This window comes from Abramis brama, assembly GCF_963993115.1.
Source record: "Abramis brama genome assembly, chromosome: 12".
Classification (NCBI taxonomy): Eukaryota; Metazoa; Chordata; class Actinopteri; order Cypriniformes; family Leuciscidae; genus Abramis; species Abramis brama.
Window position 1 is genome coordinate 21,306,721 of NC_139974.1, and position 21,117 is coordinate 21,327,837.

General features: G+C 38.5%; 2 protein-coding genes across 18 annotated transcripts in view; one reads left to right on the forward strand and one right to left on the reverse strand.

The window, feature by feature from the left end:
* The window catches only part of LOC311094232 (uncharacterized protein), a 184,497-nt gene extending 166,491 nt beyond the window's left edge, over positions 1-18,006 (reverse strand). The window contains exon 1 of the mRNA XM_084132041.1: positions 15,485-18,006. The gene's annotated coding sequence lies outside the window, so the exon portion shown is untranslated. The remainder of the gene's footprint in view (positions 1-15,484) is intronic.
* thrb (thyroid hormone receptor beta) overlaps positions 1-21,117 on the forward strand; it is a 519,521-nt gene that overhangs the window by 459,059 nt on the left and 39,345 nt on the right. For all 17 annotated transcript variants that reach the window (XM_084132029.1, XM_084132038.1, XM_084132036.1 and 14 more), the window contains one exon: positions 2,169-2,219. In XM_084132029.1, coding sequence (XP_083988155.1) covers positions 2,169-2,219 — 51 coding nt within the window. The remainder of the gene's footprint in view (positions 1-2,168; positions 2,220-21,117) is intronic.

Below are 21,117 nucleotides of genomic sequence, written 5' to 3' on the forward strand. Positions count from 1 at the left end.
AATATTTAAACTCAAGTCAATATGTTGTGTCTAATTATTTACTTATGTGGCAAAGCCATGTAATAAGCAGGATATTGTACATCCAGCCGGTTGTTATCGCAGAATAAACCCCTTTAGTGATGCAAGTATATATATATATATATATATATATATATATATATATATATATATATATATATATATATATATATATATATATATATCAAGAGTTCAGATGCAAAAGCCTAAGTGCCATCTGGAGTGCCTAAGTGCCACTTAGAGGCTTTTGCATCTGAACTCTTCATATATGTATATACTGTGTATATATATATATATATATATATATATATATATATATATATATATATACAGTGGGGAGAACACGTATTTGATACACTGCAGATTTTGCAGGTTTTCCTACTTGCAAAGCATGTAGAGGTCTGTAATTTTTATCATAGGTACACTTCAACTGTGAGACACGGAATCTAAAAAAATTCCCTCAGAAAATCACACTGTATGATTTTTAAATACTTAATTTGCATTTTATTGCATGACATAAGTATTTGATCACCTACCAACCAGTATGAATTCCGGCTCTCACAGACCTGTTCGTTTTTCTTTAAGAAGCCCTCCTGTTCTCCACTCATTACCTGTATTAACTGCACCTGTTTGAACTCGTTACCCGTATAAAAGACACCTGTCCACACACTCAATCAAACAGACTCCAACCTCTCCACAATGGCCAAGACCAGAGAGCTGTGTAAGGACATCAGGGATAAAATTGTAGATCTGCACAAGGCTGAGATGGGCTACAGGACAATAGGCAAGCAGCTTGGTGAGAAGGCAACAACTGTTGGCGCAATTATTAGAAAATGGAAGAAGTTCAAGATGACGGTCAATCTCCCTTGGTCTGGGGCACCATGCAAGATCTCACCTCGTGGGGCATCAATGATCATGAGGAAGGTGAGGGATCAGCCCAGAACTACACGGCAGGACCTGGTCAACCTGAAGAGAGCTGGGACCACAGTCTCAAAGAAAACAATTAGTAACACAACGCCGTCATGAATTAAAATCCTGCTGCGCACGCAAGGTCCCCCTGCTCAAGCCAGCACATGTCCAGGCCCATCTGAAGTTTGCTAATGATCATCTGGATGATCCAGAGGAGGAATGGGAGAAGGTCATGTGGTGTGATGAGACAAAAATAGAGCTTTTTGGTCTAAACTTGCCGTGTTTGGGGGAAGAAGAAGGATGAGAACAACCCCAAGAACACCATCCCAACCGTGAAGCATGGAGGTGGAAACATCATTCTTTGGGGATGTTTTTCTGCAAAGGGGACAGGACGACTGCACTGTATCGAGAGGAAGATGGATGGGGCCATGTATCGCGAGATCTTGGCCAACAACCTCCTTCCCTCAGTAAGAGCATTGAAGATGGGTCGTGACTGGGTCTTCCAGCATGACAACAACCCGAAACACACAGCCAGGGCAACTAAGGAGTGGCTCCGTAAGAAGCATCTCAAGGTCCTGGAGTGGCCTAGCCAGTCTCCAGACCTGAACCCAATAGAAAATCTTTGGAGGGAGCTGAAAGTCCGTATTGCCCAGCGACAGCCCCGAAACCTGAAGGATCTGGAGAAGGTCTGTATGAAGGAGTGGGCCAAAATCCCTGCTGCAGTGTGTGCAAACCTGGTCAAGAACTACAGGAAACGTATGATCTCTGTAATTGCAAACAAAAGTTTCTGTACCAAATATTAAGTTCTGCTTTTCTGATGTATCAAATACTTATGTCATGCAAAAAATGCAAATTAATTACTTCAAAATCATACAATGTGATTTTCTGGATTTTTGTTTTAGATTCCATCACTCATAGTTGAAGAGTACCTATGATAAAAATTACAGACTTCTACATGCTTTGTAAGTGGGAAAACCTGCAAAATCGGCAGTGTATCAAATACTTGTTCTCCCCACTGTATATACACATGCTTCTTCTCCAGTTTTGTACAACACACTGAAGGTGCAATTGAACTGATCTCCAAACCTCTCTCACACTGGTCCCAGGTCATCAGACCATCCTTACTGTCGAGCCCTGAACTTGCTGTTTCCCAAATTGTGTGTTTGCAAGCTGTCTCTCTGTCTCGCTTTTTCTAAATGTCTTTATAATAAGGTTTAAAGTGCCTCTCCCATTTATTTTAGAGCAAGCAGACAAATGCACCTCCCGCTGGAAAGATGAGCCCATGCAGAATGGTACAGTAACACCCTCCATCAGCCATTTATTCTCATCTATCTCTCTCTTTCTTTCGTGAAATGCTTTTATAGTGGGTGTTTGATGAGGGGATACAGTTCATAATGTCAGAGATGGAAGAGTGTTAACCTCATTTTACTTACTCATGTGACCTATTTCTGAGGGGAAATTCAATGAGAAAAGGGAGGGACTTGATTTTATTCACCTGCAATTGATTGGATGGTGAGAAGAGACAGACACATACCAGAAATGTGAGTTTGATGAAACAATGCTATTGGCTAACATGGCATAATCAAAGAAAGTAATATCAGTGGTAAAATAAAGTTGAAGTTTTAGTATTACATATTTCTGTCCAATGACATGCACTGATTAATCATTTACATTCAGTTCAGAAACATGCACTAAAATAGTAAATAAGGTTGATTTCTAATTGTATTATTGACTGTGATTGTTCATGACTCATATGAAGTCGACATTGAAAGGATTCTTTTAAAGTTTTTAAAACATCTTCACCAAAGTCAATTTGATCAAATTTAAGGTCTTAAATATCAAATGGTATAACAAAAGTTACAATTTTAAGAGGTCTTAAATTTGGGTACAAAAAAAAAACAAAGGAATTGTGACACAACTCCCATAAAACATACTGTAAGCAAACACACATTATTATTACCAGGACTGCCATTTGAATTATACTACCCCACCCGCCTAATGACCTATCAAAAGCTCCACTCAGTGACCACCCTCTCCCAGCATTGGCAGTTAAATGGATGATAGAATGGTTTTATAGTGTATTTCACACTGTTCCTTAAAAAATAATTCCGGTATTTAGCACTTTGAGTCTCTTTTTTGGTTTGTTTTGGATTAACTAGAGTGGTGGACACAGAAATTTTGACGATGGGTCCTGTCTCAACTTTTTGACTCGTTTAGAATCGGCTTTGACTGCTTCAGAGTGGCTGGCTACGGACATGCACAAACATGTCCTTAAAACAACCCTTAACGTTCGTTTTCAAAACTGTGCGACTCACCAAGTGGTTAGTGGTGTTCGTTGATGATTAAAAACATATATTTCGGCGCAATGTATGATTTCAATCCGTGTTATTTGCTATAGTGGAACTATTTTTTCAGATACTTCACAACCGCGTATAAACTTCCGCTCGATATTTGAGTCTGAAGCGTATTTTCCGTTCCCGGTAGCGCAGTAATATCAACGAGCAATGAGTCCTCCAACAGAAATCAATAGGATTTTACAAAATGCCAAATAAAACACGACAGAAACTGTATTTCGCTACGCTACTTGTTTTGGAACATCAACGGACATCACTAACCACTCGGTGAGTTGCACAGTTTTGAAAACGAACGTTAAGGGTTGTTTTAAGGACATGTTTGTGCATGCCCGTAGCCAGCCACTCTGAAGCGGTCAAAGGCGATTCTAAACGAGTCAAAAAGTCGAGACAGGACCCATCGTCAAAATGTCTGTGTCCACCACTCTAGTTCATCCAAAACAAACCAGAAAAGAGACTCAAAGTGCTAAATACCGGAATTATCCTTTAAAGGGCACCTATTATGCCCCTTTTCACAAGATGTAAAATAAGTCTCTGATGTCCCCAGAGTGTGTATGTGAAGTTTTAGCTCAAAATACCCAACAGATAATTTTTTACAGCAAGTTTCAGTTGTCATTCTTTGGGGCTCAGAAAAATGCGCCGTTTTAGTGTGTATCCCTTTAAATGCAAATTAACTGCTGCTGCCGGCCCAGGGGGCGGAGCCTCACGAGCTCGCGCTAAGAGTCAGGACAATCTCATCTGATAATATCAAAACAGAAACTCTCAGTAGCGGTGTTCATTTCGACTCGGACAATAATGCCCACAGAGCCAGAGAATATATGCTGTATGGAGATAGAACAGGTATAGTTTAGTTTAATTATGGTTATAACTTATTTGTCATCTGCTTTTATCCACTGTTAATCCAAGCCTGCTGTAGCAAACCCCGTCCGAATGATGACCAAAATATACTGATGAGTTCAATTAAGTTTATTGTACCTCACACAAAAGATGAAGCCTTAGTTTTACTCCAGAAAATCACTGTAAGAGCCGAATAAACAGTATATAAGTGTGCATTAAAGTCTTATCCATAAACTCTCTCTCTCTCCCTTTCATTATCATGGAACATATACAGTGAAATACACAAAACACTTGTTAGAACTAACAGTAAACAAATATATACACACCTTTTCAGTGGGTGCTTAATCAACTGGTAAACTTTATATCCACGACTCCATGAGCTGTCATAAAGTGCGCGCTCTCACTTTCATTTCTGCCGTGGTCAGTAACGTTAGGCCTGTCGCTCCGGAGACCGTAAGCTGGATCACAAACAGTACAGATCCATCATCGAGTAACAACGAGAGTAAATGAAGACTGCTAAGTTCATTCTTACATCCAACAACCAATCATCTCAATCGCTTAGGAGACATTCTTGTCTACAGCTGCTCAAGTGTCGAAATACTGGTGGACTGGACACAGCTCACTCAGGGCGGGTCTATGCTCAAACTGCAGTGTCAATCAACAGTCGTGGGAGGGGCCTGTGCAAAGTGACGTCACATTGCCCTGAATCTGAGAACAGCACGTTCTGAGACAGTGCTTATGATTTATGGGGATTTTAAAAAAAGCACTTGGTGGATTTTTATCACTATAGGGTGGTTGTGTACACATACTGCCAACACACATTTGTGTTCAAACACAATGTAAAAGTGAATTTTGCATAATAGGTGCCCTTTAAGGTATCCAAATAGGGTATGTAACATTGGTTGGGCTGAAAATGCCATGGTGGCTCTTTTATACGCCCTAATGCAACCCTGAGAAATAGCTCCAGAATGAAGCAAGCGGTTTTCTCCCTTTTATGGTATTCTCATGAATATTTAGATGAGCTGCACGCTGATTGGTTGGTTTACAACGAGAAATCTCCAAAGCAAAGATGCAACATGCCCAATGAAGATTGGCAGCACTCACTGTGTATCTAAACTACTATCGAATAAATATTTAAATTAAACCAAACCATCACACTGTACCTGATAGATAACAATAGCTACAGGGTGTCTACAGATATGAAGTTAAATTTAAATCTTTTTAAGACCTTTTTAATACCACCCCTTATATGAAATTTAAGACCAAACTGCAATGGAAATACACACGTACACATATATAAATCATCACATATCACAAAATATCATTGCTGTCACAAATGCTATTTATTATTACAATATACAGTGAGCTTTTCATATCAGTAGAGCAGACAATATCCAGGGGGCTGTTTACACCTGGCCACTTCATGCGTTTTCTCAGATCGGATAGCTATCTGATTTATCAACACAATTCCTTTTACACCTGGTCACATACATGTGTTTTTGCAAAACGGATTAAAATCCGATCTTCAATTCCCACGCTATATGCAGATTTAATGGAGTGCACGTCACCAAAAGCAACAGATATTAGCTGCATTTTATTGATCATCAGCTAAAATTTCAAGATCAAAGACTGCAATAGGAGAGAGCGGTAACATCCCTGGTAAGATCATTTCGTTTCTTTACTTTTAATGATGATGATTGTGTGTTAAGCGTCTGCGACTTACTTTCACTTTTATTTGCGATAGTTTGCACGTTGGCTTAATGAATAGATGATCAGCTTCTCATCTGCTGCGATGCGTGACATTGCAGTAGTCGTCATATCTGGCTATAACATGACATTATAGCCTATAACACGCTCTCACACGTTTATTTTTTTTTAGCATTTTTGGGAGGAGTTTACATGTGGTTTCAACAACAAGATGCATTTACACTTCGTCCCCTTGGAATTATAAGGTTCTATCTGCGTTCTGAGCAGTTTTGAGATATTGAGCTTCAAAGTTTTTGCATTACATATAGGAAAATGTATATGGGGAACAAGTTTCTTTCAAACATGAAAATAACAGGGACGCTAAATGTATTCTAAATATACAAGATCAAAATCCTCTCAAATTTGTAAATGGGGATTTTTGGAATGGGTCAAATGCAGATAGAACCTTCTAATTCTAAAAAAAACACTTTTCACTTAGAATTATAAGGTTCTATCTGCCAAAACATTATTTGAACATTAAATATAAAATTAATGTTGTAACAATGTCTGAACATGTGTTAGAAAGTAAAATTTTATCCTTTCTATGACATTTATTTCATATTTTTAGCACTTCCATGTATTTAGGACATTTCAAATTAAGCAAGGTAGGTCTAAATATTTTGTCCAGTGCAGATGTTAATTTTTGGTACCAATTTGGTGGGTAATTAAACACATTATTGCAGAAATTGTTAGTTTAATCTTTCTTTTGTTTAGACAGAAAGCAGCTACTGTAATACATCTGAGCAGGACTTTATTCCACCTAAAGTGGGCCAGGTAAAATGGCTTTCTCTCTAGACATCAGAATGGCTGAAATAACATGCTAAGGTTTATTGTTGTAATTAAGACCCCATCAATTAAATTGTTGACTATTTGACCTTTAAGGCTTAATATTGTAAAAATTAAGACATTTTAAGACTTTAAAAACCGCAAGAAAACAGACATGCTTCAGCAAATTAATTCATAAAGTTTAATAATCATTGAAAAATGATTCACTGACTATATAATCACAAAAAATGTCAGATTCATTTTTTTAAACACAGAACTATAATACTCTCTGTGACTCATTTTTTAAAACACAGACTTATAATACTCTCTATCTGCTAGTGGCATGAATTTAAACATGGACTTAAAGGGGCATTCCACCCATAGGAACATTGTTTTTTATTGAAAGTGGGTCATATATGTAGTCGAAATGTAAAATAAATTTTGAATTTGGTGCCTTCGTGACCGAGGAAAGACAAAAAATAACTTTTTCATTTGTATGAAAGACAACAACTCCCACAATGCACCACATTGCACAGCTCCGCAAGCCACTCCCACTAATCCAGAACAGCGCATATCTGCATATAAGAGAAATCACTCTTCCGTCTACAAGGCTAGCTACCACCAGAGCTTGAAATTCATTTCACACAAAATGTCTAGTTAGTTGGCGAACTCATTAGTGCATTACTCCTCGTTTTTATTTCTTTCGAAAAGGTGAATTATTGCATGGTACCGGGATGTTCAGTCAGAACATATGCGGTGCGAAACTAGGATAGTTCACAACACAAACGTCCGTGTCCTCGTCTGATTCAGAGATTTCGTCCAGGCGAAATTGTCATCGTTGAAATTCTTTGCCGCAGACGGACTCTATCTCTGTGTTCGTAGTTGCATAGTGAGATCACCGGCGCCACCAGTCCGCCCTAATTCGAGCCAGTCTGGGCTCCTCGTCCGCGGCAGGCAGGTCTTCTGCCTCGGCTGCTCTTCGCTATAATGCGGCTTGTAAAGGTAGCCACAAACACCTGATTCAAGCATCAGACTTCCGAAATCCTCTTCTTCTATATCATATTGAGTACTCTCCTCCGCTATTGTCATAACTTTACATCTGTCTCCACAGCGCCTGTTAGCTTACCTTCAAACAAGATGGAGGATATTGCTTTCAGTTTCAGAGAGTAAAGTCCCACCCACTGATCTGTAATAGGTCTGTAGTGTGAGTGGGTCCCGCCCCTGGGAAAGATTGGAGAGATGAGGAACTAGTGCTTGTAGTCTCAACAGAAATCCCCCCCTCTTACACTTCCTCCGACAATGACGCAAAATGACGATTTTTGCGTCATTGTGGGAGGAAGTGTAAGAGGTAAATAACAGATTTCTCCCGTCTCAGGGGAAAATGAGAGAGTGTTGCACGGCCATTCAATAGTATGACTGGGTTTCTAACAATGCAAAGCTTAGTGCAAATGGGTGGAGTGTCCCTTTAATGTCACTCATCTTCGCCTCTGAGATGATGCTCTGTTTGGAGAGTACCCTTGGTTTGGGTAAGATGGATGTAGGTGCCAGGCTTCTCGTGTGTTTGCTTGGTCCTCTTATGTCTACTTTAACTCTTGGCTCTGCATGTGATTTTGTGTAATGAAGAGTATATGGACACTGATCAAACACAAGCTGTGACACTTCAGAAAATGGAACCTGTTTGTACAGAAATAGCTTGGACCATGCCTGAAAGTCATAGAAATCTATTCTCTTCATCTGTATGATTTCATATGGGTTGTTCCTGTTCACCTTCAGTAAAATGCGCAAGAAAGACAGTGGTGAATAGAATTCAGACACTGACATTGCCTTTTCAATATGGCTGTGCATATTGTCTACCTCCTGAGTGGCCTGGAGTAGAGTATTTCATTGTTATCTTTTTAATTTGAGGATGCCTTGTCAGGAAATCTGCCATAGCAAAGGCTATTATGGAATTTCTGTTCTGAGGCACACAGCTATCACTCCATGTAATCATCTCAGTGGCATGTGGATGATCACGTACAACGCGTTCTAATATTTTCATTAGTGCACTTGCAATATAATTTCCTCCCCTACCTGACATTGCCTCTGTCCACAAAGCACAGTAGCCTTTTTTAGTCTGCGAACAGTGAGCAGTAAGATTATACAAGTTAAGTTTCCGCTTGTAGAAAAAAGAGCTAATTTCGGCACGTGGACATGAAATAACATTCTGTAGGTCAAAACAGACTGTTAGAGTATCTTTATCCTCTCTGTCTTTTTGGCGCTCTTGGCGCATTGCCGTCTTGTCAGCTATATGCTTTGTTTGATGGTATTCATCACTTTGGCCTACCATGTTTTGCTTTACGGCAGTCTCATATGCTTCACACTGATCACACCGATCCTTTTTACGGGTGTGAAAGCTAAGGTTGAACACTGTGTTGAATATGAATCGGTAATAAGATTCTTTCACAGGTGTATTTCCATCCTCATTGCATTTAAGTCTGTAGAGATCATACATCCTTGAAACGTTGAGTACCGGTTCAAGGTACTGTCTTTCTGTGCTAGCACGACAGTAATGTGACTCAACAACAGGAAATGAACTGATGTGTGCCTTTACCTGCTCTTTCTGATTTTCATCTATGCATTTTTTTGCATGCTTTCCCCTTGAATCTGATTTTGGCATGCTAGTCGTCTGATTTTTCTTCGTGTGTATTATACACAGGTTTCTGGCTGATGGCAAGTGTGCCCAGATAAAACTGCTTACATACTCTCACCTTTTCACCCTCTACGTTTAGATAGTACTTAAATGAGTAGGTACGCTTTCTGTGTGGTTCATCACAGGTTTGTCTTTCTTTTTCTGTGCAGTCTGTAGTCATGTCTATAAAGTCATATTTCCTGTTTTGACTCAACTGGTAGAACTGTGTAAAGCATTTCTCCCTTTCAGCTGGGGTTACTTTCTTTGCACATTTGTATTTACATGACATACTACAGTTCTTCAAAGTTCTCACTTGTTTGGCAGAAGCCTTTTTATTTGCAGAGTTGACATGTTCCTTGCCCTCCTGATAAAGTTTCTTGCGGGTACATGCTTTCCATGTTGAAGGATTTGAAACGCGTCTCCTGTTTCTTCTTTTCTGAGTAGCCCCCAGCTCTTTAATTTGTAAACTGGTAGGTGCGGTCACTGGCTCGGTCACTGGCTCCACTGGTGCGGTCACTGGTGCGGTCACTGGCTCGGTCACTGGCTCCACTGGTGCGGTCACTGGTGCGTTCACTGGCTCGGTCACTGGCTCCACTGGTTTGTCTGGTAAGACCCTAGGCCCTGCTGCATCTACCTTGTCACCTGCCTGGAGAAAAAAATACATTTGAAAAAATACATATTTAATCATAATATTTAAATACACAATGTATAAATAGGCATGCAATAAATTCAGAAAAGTTTTTTATTATTAGCTCACTACCTCTGTAGCTCAAAACTAACCAATTCTGACTGACTGACTGATTCTTACCTTTCCTCTCTCTGTTGTTCTCTGTCTTGGTATTACTGGACTGCTTGTTTCTCCCTCTGTCTCTAAAAGTCTGATTTTACATTGCTCCTTTACAACATTGCTCCTTCCCTCTTCTGCCTCAGTTTCTCTCCCATTCTCTGATGATGCTTTTTTCATATTTTCTTTGCCTGGTGCTCTCTTTCTCGTTCTCCTGCTGTTGTTTTTAGCATTACTTTTTCCCCTCCTGGATATGTCAGGTTCATTACAAAAATAGACAAAAAAAATAAATATTTTTTTAGCATGGTATACCATTGAGTAGCTACAGGCTACAATAATTCTGAAATCATTTTAATACTGAGGTAACTGCTTTAACGATCTTTCACATTTTCACATAACGATCATAACTTACTGTAACCGCACTATTTTGGTAGGTTCGTTTGTTTTTTCTGTAGTTTTTTTTTTTTATCTTAGTGCTTGCCTCTTAATATCAGGAACTATGAAGCTAGCGCTGCTGGCTAACGTAAGTGTGGTGTCTAACTATGAAAACAATCTCCTCAGCAAGACCTAAAACAAAACAAAAAAAGACTGAACTTGCCTGGAATTCGGGCTGCTGTCCTTGACAAGATCTTCAATAAAATTGTCGATCTTGAGGTTTCTTAAAAACGTTGCGTGCCATAATCCTCACAGATATTGTGTGTCTGCGATCTTTCCTGTCTTCAAGGAAAAAGCCGGCGACACGACGTATAAAGTTGATCCTGATTGGTCCTCTTCTGTGCATTCGAAGTGCTGATTGGCTCACGCAGATAGAACCTTATAGAGCCAAGTTAGAGTTCGACTTTGTAGATAGAACCTTTTTGTTTTTTCAATAAAAAGTCCAAAAATGTACACAACTTAAAAAAAACACATCACATAATAATAATAATAATAATAATAATAATAAACTTTATTTTATATAGCGCCTTTAAATGTTACTTCTCAAAGCGCTTTACACAGACAAGGATACAATGAGAGGGTAAAATGTTAATCGGTGGATAACAAGTGAAGAAAAAAAAAAAAAAGAAAAAAAAAAAACTCAACATGCAACTAACATACAGAATACAAAATATACAATCAACCAATACACTGCTAAATCACATAAAAGCAAGTCTAAAAAAATGAGTTTTAAGCAAGGATTTAAAAGCACTAAAAGATTCAGCATGCCTAATCTCATATGGAATAGAGTTCCAGAGTTTTGGAGCAAGGGAAGAAAAAGCCCGGTCACCCATAGAGCGCAAGCGAGTTGAGGGAACAGTCAGAAGGCCAGAGTCGGAGGAACGGAGATCAACGCCTTGGAGTATAAACACTTAAAAGTTCAGAAAGATACTGGGGTGCTAGGCCGTGCAAGGCCTTATAGGCAAGCATGAGTATTTTAAAATCTATTCGAAACCTGACAGGGAGCCAGTGAAGGGATTCCAAAATAGGGGTGATGTGCTCTCGAGTCCTGGTTCCTGTCAGGATTCTAGCAGCTGAATTTTGGACATATTGCAATTTATTTAGGGTCGTATTCGAGACTCCTGCTAGTAAACCGTTGCAATAATCAATACGAGAGAAAACGAATGTATTGGTCAATTTTTCTGCCACAGTAAATGATAACATGGGGCGCAATCTTGCAATATTTCTGAGATGAAAAAATGACGCTTTAACAGTGTTCTGGACATGAGGGTCAAATGTTAAATGAGCGTCAAAGATCACCCCCAAGTTTCTTAATTTTGTTCGGAATTCCACATCAGAGCCATCAACATTAAACTTTAAAGATCCGGCTTTACGTAACTTGTGAGTAGAACCAATGATCATAATCTCTGTTTTATCACTATTAAGGCAAAGAAAATTTTGATTCATCCAAATTTTTATCTCAGAAATGCAATGTTCCAGAAAAACAACAGCCGCTGTTGTTTGATCACCAGGTTTTGAGTGGATGTAAATTTGGGTGTCATCTGCATACAAGTGAAATTTAAGTCCAAGAGATCTAAGGAGCTGACCAAGAGGAAAAATATACATGTTAAAAAGTAAAGGACTCAGAGTCGATCCCTGAGGAACACCAAATTTGACTGAGCCAATTTTGGACTTGTGTCCACCCATGGCAACAAACTGCCTACGGTCTGTTAGGTAGGATTTAATGTCTTAATTTAATGCCGTCTCAGTGATGCCAAACACAGATTCCATACGAGTGAGTAAAATCGAATGATCAACAGTGTCAAAAGCCGCACTGAGGTCAAGAAGAATCAGAATTGACAGGCAGCCAGAGTCCGCAGCAATTAACAAATCATTAGTAACCTTCACTAATGCTGTTTCAGTGCTGTGATATTTGCGAAAGCCAGATTGAAGGGGCTCAAACAAATTGTTTTGTGCAAGATGAGTATACAGTTGGGAAGCCACAATTCGCTCGAGAATTTTGGCTAAGAAGGGGAGATTAGAGATGGGACGGTAATTATTGAAATTGTCCAAATCGGCATTTGTCTTTTTTGGTACAGGAGTAACGGCAGCAATTTTAAAAGCAGCTGGTACCAGACCAGAGCGCAGTGAGTCATTAATAATACTCAAAACAACAGAGCTAACCGAGGGAAAGCATGCTTTAAGCAAGCTAGTAGGAACAGGATCAACTATGGAGGTGGCAGCCTTCATTAGTGAAACTTCTTTACCCAGAGATATCAAATCAAGTGTGGAGAAATTTGGGAAAAGTGTGCCAGAAAAATGAGAACTACTGAGAGCAGAACCAACTGAAACAGAAGTGATATTCATACAACTTCGCACCTTATCGATCTTAGAGCTGAAAAAATCAAGAAACCCATCACAGAGATTCACTGCAATGGGTTTATTGCATGAACTGTATCCATTAAGCAGTCTGTTAATGACTTGAAACAACTGTCTGGGATTACTTTGGTTATTAACAATTATCTGGGAAAAATACTGGGACCTAAAGGAAGCAATCTCTGCCTTATATTCGTTTAAATGGTCCTTCCAAGCTTGGTGATGTACATTCAGACCAGAGAGACGCCACCTACGTTCCATCTTACGACACACTGCCTTCTTAGAACGCAGCTCTTCATTATACCACGGAGCAGAGCGGTCATATGACACAGATCGAGATTTCATAGGCGCAAAAGAGTCCAGCCCAGACAGGAGAGCAGAATTTAACAAAGAAACTCTGTCGTCCAGGGGGTCAGATAGAGAAAGACAACTTAAGGTGTAATCCATAAAGGCAGAGAAATCCAGGGGATCAATTGATTTCCATTTCCGATAATTTACCGTTCGAGCAGATGGGACTTTTTGAAGTGACATGTCCATATTAAAAAAGATAGCCAAGTGGTCAGACAACCCGAAATCTACAGAGGAAGGCTGTGACACAAACGAATCACTGGTAATAACTAGATCTAAAGTGTGACCCTTATTATGAGTAGGGAAGTCCACAAGCTGGTTCAGATCAAAACAGTCCAACAGAGACAGGAAGTCCTTTGTCATTACAGAGTCTTTTTTGTCAACATGGATGTTAAAGTCCCCAAGGATAAGTGTTCTCTCAAACTTAAGGCACATCGACACCAAATCAGCAAATTCAGATAAAAAGAGATGATTTGTCTTAGGAGGCCTGTAGACTGTTACAATGACAGTAGTGACTGGTGCAGTGACACTCAGAGCCAAACATTCGAAAGAATAAAACTGCGGTGTAGCCACTTGACTTATTTTTAAATGTTGATTAAACAATACAATGATGCCCCCACCCCTACCAGAGGTTCGTGGGGAATCAAATAGACCATAACCAGTGGGGGTAAGTTCATTGAAAAGAGGTCCATCAGATTGACTGTGCCACGTTTCTGTGAGGCACACCAGGTCGAGTTCTTTATCAGCGATAATATCCGATAGAATAAGAGACTTATTGTTCACAGAACGTGCATTAAAGAGTGCCGATTTCATCAGAGAGGGTACTGTAGACGCCAATAACGGTTGCTCTACAAGTTGAAGCGCTGACAAGTTGTTAACCCTCTGGGGACCAAGCTGTTTTTGGGGTCCTTGAGATGTTCTGACATGCCTTGACATTTGTGCTTTTTTCAGTTATTTATAAACATGTTAATGGCAAAGGTTTAAATTCACTCTATATAGCACAAACAGGGCTACCATAATATGCGAGCAACGTGTATGTAGATGTTTGTATTTTTAAGAGAATAATGTTTATGCGTGGTTATTGGAAAAAAATTAAAATGAAAGTTGCTGAATTAAGACCACAAAACACATATTAAATATGTGTCCACAAGACTTTTGACTAATGGATGTTGTCCCTTTGAGTTCTAGCTTCAAAATGATGTAAAAATAGTCTTGCTTTATCGTTCACAAAAAAAAAATACATTGATTTAAATGGTGTAAAACAGGTTTTGCTTGGAAAGCCAATATGCGAGGGGGAGGAGTAGTTTACACCTTAGATTATGAATGTCCCACCCACTCTGCATAATTAGCCATTCACTCAGGTGTGAAACTGACTGAGCCACAATGCAAGGACAAAATATGTATTTAGAAGAAGACTTATATTGACCATTTAAGATTTCGCTTACATCTCTCTTGTAAATATGTTTTGCTATTTTATTAAAAATGTTACAATTACAACAATAATTACAATTTCAACAATATTTCAAGTGTACTCTTTCTTTGTAAAAAAAAAAAAAAAAAAAAAGATTATAGGCCTACATTTTATCATATGTATTCATTAGTTTGAATATAGCCAACATTGGAACATCTAACATCTTAGTCTATGAATTTATTTTTGACAAAAATATAGTATTTTTTTTGCAGTTTAATACGTTGCTTATACAAATACATTTTATTTCAACATATTCCAGTCGATTTTTACTCATCTCAGTAGGCTATAGCAAAGCAGTTTATTCTTTCACACACAGACGCGCGATTCATATTTAGGCTAAACAGTCTTTACAAATATGTCCCCTTCATTCATCTCACAGAAAGGCGAGTCATATTATAGAAATGCCATTCATCTTTTTGCGGTTTACATAGGCCTACACTAACGTTATTCCATAACGTTATTCCACACGTGAGAAAAGAAAACAGCCTACCTCACTCCTCAGCGGAATCTGCTCCTCATTTCAGGAGATATTGCTCCTCATCAGCACTGTTCTGAGGAATCTTTTCTCCATAAGGTAGGCTATAATGTCTCACTCGCGAGGAGTCGCGACGCGCTTTGTTTACAGCTGATGTGGGCGTTTCACAGCTATGAAATAGTTCTCAGAATTAAACCCACGTCTTGACGCCCGATATATATAGCGTGGAGGTCGCAAAATTCCAAAATGACGGCAAAGTTCATAAGCGCCATTAGATAAACGATAACTCCTCTTTACATTCAGCAGATTAGAAGCAGTGTACCTTAGAGCCATGATGAGAGAATCCCCAGCGGACGAAATCTTGATACCATCTGCGTCCCGGGGCAAACAGTAGAAGTGATGATCCCGACGAATAGAACTCAGAAATAAAAACAATAGTCCAGATATTAAAATGCAGCTCTGCATTACGCAGAACTTCCAGAGCTCCAAGAGTCACAACCGTGACTCAATAGACACTGAAGACAATCACAGTAACAGTAAACAGGAAAACATGGGAAACATGGGAAAGGAGCGGCAGCCAAGGCGCGCCAGCGTTCCCTTTCAGACCAGGAAGAGGGACGTCGGATAATGTAAATATGTTGTCACAGAACTCAATTTTGACAAAAATGTCAGCTAGAACCTTATAATTCCAAGGGGACGACTTGTCTAGTTTCGTCTGGAATGTGGCCCAGACCTCCTCCCGAAGTGGTTTGAGCGATCGGATTCAAATCCGTCTCGAATGTGTTTCAGAGGGCATTTACACCTGGTCTTTTCACGATCGGATAGCTATCTGATCACAGAAAACGCATGAAGTGGCCAGGTGTAAACAGTCCCCAAGAAATCAAAATTGACAGCAGCTAAAGAGCTAAAGAAATACAGTTCTTTTGAAGGAGAAAATGATTTTTCAAATACCTTGATTCCCATTGTACCCAGTACATTTCCAGGCACCGGCCTTAACCACCACGAGAACTCGTCATTCTCGAGCCACTGCGGCTAAACTGTGTCTGACTGTACGACCACCATTGATATTCCTGGGCCCAGAAAGTCTGTGTGTAAGCAAATTTAGGGGCGTAACAAAGGTACAGACCAGAACCAAATAAGGAAATCCCCCAAGTGTTACGTCACATCTGAGTTGACGTTTTACAGCTGCAGTTTAAGGTTTTGAGATTTTCATATTAAGGAGGTGACATAGGATTTTGAGATTCTGTGTATGGCCATTTTACGAGGTGCTGTTATTCAACTATGCTAAGGTAAACTTGGTTTTGCGTTCTATCACCCCTTTAACTCATTCTGTAGTCCACTTAACTTTCTCATTGCCTTGGTGAAGTTACCATCTGGCCCAGTCTCCATTGGTATAGCACAACAAGTGCATTTATGAGAGCACACATGCCTCTTTTCTCAGCTAGCAGGAAGTCTAAGGCTATCCTATGCATGGCCATTAAGCTTGTGGCATGTAGCTGTAGCCCTAAGGACTCAAGTGCTTGATTGTTGTCACATTTTCCTGGTTAAATAAACATTACTTTATTAAAAAAAAGAGGAAAAAAGAAAACAAACACAATTCTATTTTGTATTTTCCATTAACATTGTAATTAATGTTCGTAACCATAATGTAACGTTGCTGAAGTAGAAGCACCAACGTCCCAAAACAAAAACAACACCCAAAACACAAATGCTCAATGGTGCGTTTGCCGTGACCAAGGCAAAGGAGGGCTACTGCTGGGTTCATGGTAGGTCGTGTATTCTGTAATGTTGCTGACGTGGAAGATGATGGTGAAAAGAACCCAAGTGCAGTTTATTCTCAGTGTCCAAAGATCCAAAAACATAAAGTATAAACAAAATCCAAAACATGAAACAAACCATGAAGAAAACTTGACTATGAACAGACCAGGCAAATGGAAACATGGAACAGCATACGTACTTCAATACACGACAAAGTAACATGGCAAACAAAAGGGCTTAAATACAGGACCAATCAGAACATGACACATAAGACAAGGGAAGCACAAGACATGATCACATGAGGGCAAGGAGGTCACATGACAAGAACCAAGAACCAAACTACAAAAAAAAAGACATGAAACAAAACCAACTATGACACCTAATTCAAGAATAATTGTTTGAAATGTTTTTTTTGTTTTTTGTTTTTTTACATTTTATCCCAAAATAATAACTCAAGGCAGTAACAATTTAGACAATATTTTAATCGAACTGATGTTCAGCTTTTTAAAAGTAAACTTATTTTCGAATCCTCTGTCATCAAGCTTGGTAAACATGAAAAAAATAAATAATCATGTTTTCACAGTTCAAGTTCAAGTTCAAGTTATATTTTGATGTGACAAAGTAATGATGAGTTGTTTATTTACTTTTTAATTAGTCTTCCCATTAATGCCATAATTTATTAATTCAGACTGATTCGAGGATGCGGAACTCGCACAAAAACAAGAGGTGGCATTTATTGTGTGAACCAATCATAGCAAAGCATAACCAATCATACTGCAATGGAGGCATTGCCTCCTCTCACATGACTTTCCCCCATTCATTCTTAATTAACCCCCACCACACGCTTTAGGGGGTCTGTTAAAACTAAATGGGCTCAAGGGAGGCAAGAGAGATGCGGCCTCCCGCTGTAACTTTACCTGCTGGTGTCGCGGTTGGACAGTGTTACTTTAAAAAACAAAAAAACAAGTTATTTATACACCTTTTAATGTCATATCAGCGCAAAGCGCTGAAACCCTATTGTAATTGTTACGACTATTATTATTATTATTATTATTATTATTCAATAATTCAATTGAATTAAAATCCCGATATATAACTTTTTTATCTTATCTTTACAAATGTACCTCCTAGATATTCAGTAGCATCTGTTTATGCACATGATATTAGTGATCATTGTGCTGTTGCAATAGTTAGAAATGCAAAATTACTTTGAACAAAACCTTGTGTTATTACCAGGCAGTGTCTCAAATTTTTGAACTAGGTTTTGTTAATGATCTTGTTCGGTTTGATTGGGAGAAGATTTTGTTGATTCCAGATATGGAATGTGCCTGGAAGAATTTTTATGAAAGGCTCACTTCATTATAAATGCTGCTCTCAAAAAATGCCATGTTAAAGCTGATAGTTTTTTTTTGTTTTTGTTTTTTAAATGAAACAACTTGCAACAAATAAGCCTTTGCAGTTCTGAAAAAAAATATTGATTATGTATCAGGGGCATAAAAGGCTGCAGAGCTTAATTCATAATGGATATTTCCATAAAAATGTTAGATAAAGAAAAATGCTTGATTGCTTAAAAAAGCAGTTTGTTGCTGCGAAATATCTATTTCAGGTACCTAAAACTATAGATATGAACAATGATATGGATTATAGAGGAACTAAATATGGATCTAAAATTAGTTTTAAACAGCTGCTAGTTTTAAACAGTTTTGCTTTGTTTAAATAAAGTTCCAAACTTTCTGGAACTTTATTTAAAGTTTATATTTGTGAGATCGCCTCCTTTTAACAATGGGATAACAAAGGCTCATTATCCAGTGTTAAAAGAAGGAGATCCCACAAACATGAATAACTATAGGCCGATTTCTAAATTCTGTATTTTTTTAGAACTCTTATTAGTGAACATATTGTCTTCATATTTAACTGAACATAATATTTTATCACATAATCAGTCCAATTTTTTTTTTTAAACATACAAAAAACAGCACAACTACAGCTGCAATTAAGGTCTTAAACTATCTTAATTGAGGCACTTGACAGGGGAAATCATTGTGCATCACTTTTATTTATTTATCTAAGGCATTTAGGACTGTTGATTTTAGGACTGTTGATCAGACTCGATCTGATAGGATTGTCTAATAACACCATCCTGGTTTGAAAACTATGTAATTATCAGGACACAATGGGTGCAAATGGAAGGTCACTCATCCTCACTTTTACAGATTATGAAATGTGTTCCTCAGGCATCTGTTCTCTACTTTTTATTACCTATTAATCATCTTAATTTTAACACCTGGAATGCTAGCTTTCATTTTATGCTGGTGACACAGTGATTTGTTTTTATTGTTTTTGTAGTGCACCCAAATTACATCAAGCAGGGTCTTTATTACAGTCTCCTTTCATTGTTGTGCAAAAAAAAGGCTTAGCTACTTGAATATAAATAAAACTAAAGTCGTGTTTTTTTATTCCAAATTAAAAGAAACAAGCAGTGATTTTATTATCGGTTAACACTTTACAGAGTACTATAATAGTAGTACTCTACTGTAATAGTAGTAATACCCTCTACTGTAGTACGTTGGTCCTCATTATCGACACGCAAACTAAAGCATTGGTACCTGTTCATTTACAATTCTATTTTTGGTATATTGCCATCATATTTTTGTTCCCTTAATTAACAGAAAATTGCTGAGGTATATTCTCTACATTCACAGAAATTGTATGCCCTTGCGGTTCCATTTGTACAAACTGAATTTGGAAAACAAGCTTCCTTTTCAAGGGAACTCGCGCTGCGTCGAGATTGACAATATGGAAACGCTCTGCGTGAAAAACTTGTAAAATCAGTGCAATGGCACATAGGCAGGTGAAGTCATGGTTGGAAGCTATACATCGACAAACATTGTCAGCTTCTGTGCCTTCAGCAAGCGCTCTGTTTGAAATTGTCTCTGTCTATTTATTGTTGTTTGTCATCTAGACAGGAGTATAATGGCGAGCAAACATCATTTTTGATCATGTGTTCCTCCTTGCCCTCGCTTCATTACGAGTTGAGAAACACGCAATTTATGTGTTGTTTGTTTGGGAGTGGAGCGTGCAGGAATTTATGAATTTATCAGGAATTTATGAATGAACACGGTCAGCCCCCTTTTAATAGAGCTGACCGTGTTCATTCATAAATTCCTGATGTGTAAAATATGCACTATCGAGATTTTTATATCTGCTCCTGTTGGCTTTCTTCTCAAGGGAAGAAAGTCAATAAAGATGCTTTGGCTTGGATCTCGCATACGCCGAGGCAGCGCGTATATTGCGGTGCTGCAATAAGAATCTACCCAGCAAACACAGAACATTGGCACAACCAAGGTTTCTGAGGTTTGCTTAGCCAACCTTCTAACAATGTTTTAACAACATGGCCAAAAGGTTGCTATAACTACGTTGTGTAGTGAAGGTTGTTACAGCGTTGTCACAATGTTGACATTAAACCACCGTTCAGGGCCATTGCTTAAGGTTGTGCCAACGGTGTCTTGACAACCACTGGACTACATTATGTACTCGTCACTGCCCTGAAGCGGGAAAATCAGCCTTTTAAATTCCAACCACCTGTTGTTGGGCTCATTGTGTTCTCATTCATCATCGAGCAAGGATACGTGAGTATTGCGTTTAGCCTACCTCAGCTATCAAACACAACCTACAACTTTAATTTCTAATGTGATTAATGTAGCATCGCTCGCACTGTTTAGTTTTTCGTTTGATTTTTCCGCTATTTAGTCTCATTCGTTTCTTTGCTCCTCTGGATTTGTGGATGTTTCCCCGGTGACACCTGTTTTCGGCTACTGTCCACCATACAGACCCGGTTTTGTTCATTAAATTTTCTGATCTGCCTTTGCTTTTTATGTTTTATTTATTATACTTAAAATAAATTTGTATATTCGTTTTTCTTTTTTCTCTCTTTTTTTCACAAATGTATGACTTTTGGAAGTGCAATTTGATTATATGCAGTTTTAATAAAGTTGAATTAACGAAACCTTCTGTCATTTTTACTCTTCAAAGTGTAGGCTACACTTGCAGGTGTTGATAGCCCCATTAAATAATAATAATATAGATAAACAATAAACGATAAAAAGTATATAATTATCTAACAAAATACACCATATAAAAATATTGTCAGAACGTCATCTATCAGTTGCTGAATGTCGCGCAACAACGTTGCTACAG